Raw genomic sequence first — 7,539 nt, 5'->3', positions numbered from 1 at the left:
TATTAATCCTTTCAACAACGCTTTCTACCAAGAACCGTTTCTGTTCGGAGATTGCAATACGACTGCATGCGTTCGCAATGCCGTGAACACGAACATGTTGAATATGTTGACGACAAGCTCATTCGCTGCAGCCGCTCTTAACCGAGCCGTTAACGTGAGTAGCCTAAATGCAACAAGCATAGCTTAGCCATTATTATTGGCTATTTCAATTTACCGATGATTCTTAAAGTTAGAGATTTTTTGGCTTAAAACCAACTTCACAACTAACACGAACCATGTGACTACATTCCTTTTTCGTATTAACTTATGGGAAGATTTCACCGGAACATTCGTCACTCTATACCAGAAAATACCCAAATCTATTCTCTTTGGGAAAAACTAAATGCAATATTTTTATAGCACCTAGTACATGATATAATTTGTAATGGCGTGGCTTTGTTTTGTGTTTACAGGTTTACTTTTCGTCGGTACCAAATTCTGCTGAGAAGTTTATAGTTTTAGTCACAGATGATCCGGTGACCGACACTTTAAACCTTGATGCTAGGTGAGTAACTTGGATAAATTTGGTTATCTTTAATTTAACACATTGACTGATTTAACTAACCTGAATGTATGGGTATAGGCGGACGCGACGCATCGGCGATTATAAAAGGTCAACGTATTTTAGTATTGACGTAGTTGGGATTCTTAGCATTTTTGCCAGAATAAATTGCACCATTCCCGAACCAATCCCAATTGGATCTGACGAAATGTTTTTAAAATTATTGCTGATATGAAACCTAATGTATTGTTTTTAGCAACGCACTGACTTTACAAAACAACATTACGGTGTACGCGATTGGAATTGGACAAAATGTGAACTTGGCTCAACTACAGACGATCGCGCATTCCCCTTCGAGAGTTCATACAACCACTTTTGCAGGATTTGAAGGCGTTTTGCTATCAGTTGTAAAGGAGATTGTGACGGGTAGGTACCAAATAAAGCGGGATATTGTATTGTTGTTGCAAGATGCTAAAAGATGCAAATTATCAAATTTAATTTTAATCTATTGCTTTATTTTTAGCTATTTATTTAGTTGCAGATACTTTTTCATCTGGTATATTTAGTTTGTGTTTTGTTTTGCAACGACAGAAGCGACAAAAACATCGACCACAAGCCAACTGACAGCCACAAGTCAACCACAAACAACCACAAGATCACCGAAAACAACCATTACTGCACCACCGACAACCACAAGTCAACCACAAACAACCACAAGACAACCGAAAACAACCACAACTGCACCACCGACAACCACAATTCAACCACAAGCTACCACAAGACAACCGAAGACAACCACTACTGCGCCACCAACAACCACAATTCAACCACAAACAACCACAAGATCACCGAAAACAACCATTACTGCACCACCGACAACCACAAGTCAACCACAAACAACCACAAGACAACCGAAAACAACCACAACTGCACCACCGACAACCACAATTCAACCACAAGCTACCACAAGACAACCGAAGACAACCACTACTGCGCAACCAACAACCACAAGACAACCGAAAACAACCACTACTGCACCACCAACAACCACAAGTCAACCACAAACAACCACAAGATCACCGAAAACAACCATTACTGCACCACCGACAACCACAAGTCAACCACAAACAACCACAAGACAACCGAAAACAACCACAACTGCACCACCGACAACCACAATTCAACCACAAGCTACCACAAGACAACCGAAGACAACCACTACTGCACCACCAACAACCACAAGACAACCGAAAACAACCACTACTGCACCACCAACAACCACAAGTCAACCACAAACAACCACAAGACAACCGAAAACAACCACTACTGCACCACCAACAACCACAAGTCAACCACAAACAACCACAAAACAACCGAAAACAACCACTACTGCACCACCAACAACCACAAGACAACCGAAAACAACCACTACTGCATCACCGACAACCACTAGACAACCGAAAACAACCACAAAAGCACCACCAACAACCACAAGTCAACAACAAACAACCACACGACAACCGAAAACAACAACTACTGCAACACAAACAACCACAAGTCAACCGAAAACAACCACAAGTCAACCACAAACAACCACAAGACGGCCGAAGACAACCACAAGTCAACCACAAACAACCACAAGTCAACCACAAACAACCGCAAGACAACCGAAAACAACCACAAGTCAACCACAAATAACCACAAGACAGTCGAAATCAACCACTACTGCGCCACCAACAACCACAATTCAACCACAAACAACCACAAGTCAACCACAAACAACCACAAGTCAACCACAACTACTAGTCAATGTCAAATCGCTACAAACCAACCATCACAGACGACCCCAAGGCAACCGTAGCAAAAAGCCCAATGACGACCAACGCAAAAAGTCCAAAGACGACCAACGCAAAAAGCCCAAAGACGACCAACGCAAAAAGTCCAAAGACGACCAACGCAAAAAGCCCAAAGACGACCAACGCAAATGGCCCAAGGACGACCAACGCAAATGGCCCAAAGACGACCAACGCAAAAAGCCCAAAGACGACCAACGCAAAAAGCCCAAAGACGAGCTACGCAAAAAGCCCAAAGACGACCAACGCAAATGGCCCAAAGACGACCAACGCAAAAAGCCCAAAGACGACCAACGCAAAAAGCCCAAAGACGACCAACGCAAAAAGCCCAAAGACGACCAACGCAAAAAGCCCAAAGACGAGCTACGCAAATGGCCCAAAGACGACCAACGCAAATGGCCCAAAGACGACCAACGCAAAAAGCCCAATGACGACCAACGCAAAAAGTCCAATGACGATCAACGCAAAAAGCCCAAAGACGACCAACGCAAATGGCCCAAAGACGACCAACGCAAAAAGCCCAATGACGACCAACGCAAAAAGCCCAAAGACCACTACACACAAACACGACCGAATCATAAACCAACCTTACCAAAAGAACAACCGCCACAAAAAAATCAAAATTTTGGTGAGTGCTAATATTACCTACGAAAGAGTTTTATAGGTTGAACAATTTAAAAAAAAATTTCAGACAAACTTATTTAAACTTTATATACGCAACACTGCCTGAAAAACCAAAGAGAGCCAGCATTATTGGTGATATCAAAGTCTATGTGGTTTTAAACCTACTGTCCAACCTCCTAACATGTTGATTATAATTAATATGTCCAGGGAAGGTGTAATACACTTATACACGATTTTTGGAAATAGTATCCCTGCATCTAACACTCGCTGCCATATGTTATAAACACAATTTTGTTTCAAAAATTTATTAATAATATGTAAAAAACATTCATCGAATGTGCAAAATTGTAAAACAGTGCGTGCATGTTATACCACGGCAATTATTACTATTCGACTTTTCCCTCTTGACACTATAGTTGTAAACAACTGAAAGCTGTGGTTTGTCGGACGTGGATGCCAGAATTAAAGCTCTATAACTAGAATTTCGCAATAAATGCTAATGTTTAGTCATTATGTGGATTCTTAAAACAACTTCAACTCACTTAAAAGTTGCGTTTTCGATGAATGAATAGGATCAAACAGTGCCCTACCAAAACGTTTGAGAAACCCTGCTGCAGGTTACTTTGTTTACAGCTCTGATGAATAAGAACGTAGGATTAGGTCGAAAGACACTAAATTAATGTTTTTGTCAAATTATTTCCATCATCCTTTGCAGGCGTATATGCACAACCGGCAAATAAGTGGAACATATTCCAGAATGGGCGGGAAAAAAACAACGGCGGCAACAGTGCTCATCGCTGGAAATATTAACATCAGAGATTTATGTAGAGCTATATATCTATTTATGGATATCTATATACCCATTTATTGTATGAATATAATAAGTTATTAGTCTATACTTCGAAAGACTTAGAAAAGATTTGGCGCAATTTTGCAACTGGATGCTGTATAGTTTTGCTAGTTTTTTTGCAACAATATACGAGTCTACTACAACACTGCAGTATAGTTTCAGCAATTATTTTGTTTTCAAAAGTAATGATTGATAATTTCCAATTGTGTATTCGATTTATTCGTTGTACAGAACTTCTTAATATAAAGGAATGCATTACTACAAATAAACAAATAAACCAAAGTTCGCGTACGGAAGTTCAACGGGACACGGTCTGCTGCGTAATCCTTCGGCATGAAGCTTGATAAGTTTAATAGCACAAACACGTCATGCATGATACACACCCACTGCATGGAATTTTTCAATGTTTTGCAACATCACAGCCAACCATTTAGAATTGCACACATGGAGGTTTACTACCACGTGGCTGCGGTCAAACATGCCAATGCCCTCTACCCAATCCTTATCTGCTGTTACAGCAGCGGTAAGGAACGGGTGTAGAGACAGATAGTAACGCTTTGCCCAGCTCTGCGGTTTCGAGGCGTGCTAGTGTAAATATTAGCTCGTGCGTAGTCCACCACAACTCATGCTTGGGTTTTAGGCCCATACAATCGAATGCGGGATATTCTCCACCTTGCGTTATTTTTCAATCAGAGTAAAACGGTTTGCTGTCAGGTTTTAAAAACCATTGGCGAGCGTGACCGAACGTTATTTTACATTGTGCATGTCAGACGTTATAATTGTTGCTACATTGCTTTAGCATAAATCCCTGATCATTCAAACAAAACCTTCACACAAATAAAGAAAGCATTGTTGAAATATATGTAGATTTCGTTTTTTTACGTGCATTTTGTATTGCGGATCCAAGTCAACTTGAGGAAAATTCAATATCCAATACCAAGTAAAGCCAGTGCAACAAACGGGATCCATAGGTCGCCTAATTACTAACGACGGCATCCTACATGCTCGGGTTAATGATCGACCGGGCAATATATCCGGAGGGAAGAGAAAGAAAAAACGCCCCTTTCCCACACAGCGTTGTTGCTCAATTGGAGGGAGTCAGTCTCTTTTGAGTGGTTAGCGGCACAAGTAAAATTTCGACAAGATGAGAATTTTGGTGGCAGTAGACGGGAGTAACACAGCTGAAGAAGCTTTTGACTGTAAGTGCTTGTGTTCTTAATTTCCTCTTCAAAATTAATTAATTTGTGTGGCGACTTGAAAAAACTTTCTAAAAAACAAGATTAATATGAAACATCAAAAGTATTTTAATCTGTTTGTACGATACATATAACATATCGCCAGAGTTGCTGCAAATATGTTGTAGAATTCGAAGAGAGTTGGTTATAAACAATCCAAAGCTTTCGTGAAGTTTTCTAAAATATCGTGCATAGTCGTATAGAATTAGGTTGCAAAGTAAAAACGATGCAATTGGGTGGTGATGATTAGTAAACCAACAACTTCTCTTTCAAAGGGTACTTGGCAAAGATTCACCAATCTGAAACCGAACTGATAGTGGTACACGCCGGGGAACCCCCTTCCATTCCTACATTCAAGCTTTTCGGTAAGCAGCTTTTTTGAGCTGGCCAAACTTTTGTATGTCTCTCTTACAAGCGCAGGGGTTTTATTTAACCAAGGTTAAAAAACACTGCTTTACAGCAATGGTGTAATTATGTTACAAGGTTGATGGGCTGCTCGGTGCTGCAATGAAGGGCAGTTGCTTGGTTGTCGAGCTCATTTCCAAGCAACAGTTTGAGTGGCATTGTTTCTGTGTGGCACAGGCAAACTTAATCAATCGACGCAATACAAAAAATGTAGTATGTGCCAGTGTATGCATGCCGTTTGCAAACAAAAGACATATATAGTACGCAAACTTATACACTTTGAACCGAAATACTTCAAAAGGTCAATTAGGACCCTTAAAAGTAAAAAAAATGTGCCCGTGACCTTGTTTAAAGATCACGTGAAGTTATCGGGGCACGTAAGCAAGTTTAATAGTGAAACTTTAAGCGCCCTAAATTCATATGGGCTCTTCTGTACCGCACCACCTTCACCATCGGCACCACCACTTAAGGGGCCTGTATTAGTTAACATTGGCGGAAAAAAATAAGGTCGTGTTGTTTTAAATTCCAGCTGAGGGTGCGGCATTTCCGGCAGATGAAATTCAGAAGATCATGAACGAACAAAACAAGAAAGTGAACGCGGTCAAAAACAAGTTTACTCTGAAATGCGACGCATCTAAGGTTGGTATGTTATATAAAAAATGCGACCACGTCAGACCCATATCAAATTTCTGCAATAATAATCCGCTGTGGTGAAAAGTTTTCCATAATTCGCTGTGGTATAAACAAAAATGCAAAAAAAACTTCCATATTTCATCATTACTAGCGTAAACCCGAGTTCATAACTTACCCGTCAACCAGTGGTTATCTTTTGTCATGTCCTGCTGTTCATGCAATATTCAAAAGTCTTTTCAATTGTTGTTCGGGTCTAAGGCTAAGCCCTTTCGTCTTCTGGTCGAACCTAATTAATATTAATGACATTCGGGATTACACTAGACAATCAACCGAAACGGTCAATACAATAGATCAATTCTACACTGATGTAACAATCAAGTGTTACGTCACAATCGATTGAAGTTCGTCGGCGGTATATGACAAGGGTTGGGATTTGGTGAATGTAGTTACGATTGCATGTTTTGCTACAGGTCAAGTATAGACTGGTTTTCACGATGTCCGAGGGTTCGGCGGGTGAAACCATCGTCTCTGTTGCTGACAAGGAGCATTGTGACTGTATAGTAATGGGATCACGTGGTTTGGGAGCCATCAGACGAACCATGCTAGGATCAGTGAGCGACTATGTGCTACACCATACCTCTGTTCCAGTGATGGTCTGCCCTAAGAAATAGTGATTTTCCATTTCTGATTTCTAGGACTTGTGCGTTTTGACACAAAAAATAGAGTATGTTTGTATTAAAACCTTTGTTTCTTGAAAGAAAATTTAACCATTTAAAAATGTCCTTAGGCCCAATTTTAAAGTCCTTGTTCCAAATTGACAAAACTTACTTCGAAAAAAATACACAATAAGAAACACTAAAACCAGCAAATATATTTTTTTTAGTTGTAGGCAGTGCACACGATTTTGGCCTATCCGGTCTCATTGCAACTGGTGACTACTATCTAGACTCGTACTGTTTATGTGGTAACTTTGCAGTTTGGTGCCGAACAGGTCGACGTCGATTGGAAAGTCACCACAATGTGGAACAGCATATGTCTGGCTAGTTACCAGGCCCGCCAGTCACCAGCTGCACTGATGAGACCTTGTAGGTCGAAACAGTGTGTGCTATGTTTGCAGCTTCAGTATTGACTCATTTGCTTTCAAATAATCCGTATTCAAATTGTTTTAAAGATGGTGCATATTTTTAAACAAAAACGAATTTTTTTGCGAATTTTTATTCTCGCCTTTACCAAAAGTCTCCAAAACCAGCTCATGCAATTCCTATTCGATGTCATTCCTGTGTAGTTGTATTTGATGTAATTGGTTTTGAAAACGTTTCCGACTATGATGTAACAAATACCCTGTTTCTTCGGAATGTGATGTTTGTTTCTGTGAGGGGACAGCCAGATTTTAAGTTT

The 7,539-nt window shown here is 40.3% G+C and overlaps 1 protein-coding gene across 1 annotated transcript; it reads left to right on the top strand.

The window, feature by feature from the left end:
* Positions 1-4,983: 4,983 nt before the first annotated feature.
* Positions 4,984-7,458, top strand: LOC145910269 (universal stress protein YxiE-like). Its single transcript, XM_082997333.1, has 4 exons — positions 4,984-5,067; positions 5,379-5,468; positions 6,038-6,147; positions 6,612-7,458. Exons 1-4 carry the CDS (start codon positions 5,013-5,015, stop codon positions 6,810-6,812), a joined length of 456 nt encoding a protein of 151 aa, XP_082853459.1. The 5' UTR covers positions 4,984-5,012; the 3' UTR covers positions 6,813-7,458.
* The last annotated feature ends 81 nt before the right edge of the window (positions 7,459-7,539 follow it).

The sequence above is a fragment of the Ascidia mentula genome, chromosome 1, assembly GCF_947561715.1.
Source record: "Ascidia mentula chromosome 1, kaAscMent1.1, whole genome shotgun sequence".
Taxonomy (NCBI): domain Eukaryota; kingdom Metazoa; phylum Chordata; class Ascidiacea; order Phlebobranchia; family Ascidiidae; genus Ascidia; species Ascidia mentula.
The sequence above is the reverse complement of the archived record's forward strand: the minus strand, read 5'-3'. Positions and strand labels throughout refer to the sequence as shown.

Bases quoted from the DNA above. Each gene is read 5' to 3' on its own strand.
- LOC145910269 (XM_082997333.1), top strand. From the start codon at position 5,013: ATGAGAATTTTGGTGGCAGTAGACGGGAGTAACACAGCTGAAGAAGCT. The intron at 5,068-5,378 runs GTAAGTGCTTGT...TCTCTTTCAAAG, and splicing joins AGCTGAAGAAGCTTTTGACT to GGTACTTGGCAAAGATTCAC. The intron at 6,148-6,611 runs GTTGGTATGTTA...GTTTTGCTACAG, and splicing joins TGAAATGCGACGCATCTAAG to GTCAAGTATAGACTGGTTTT.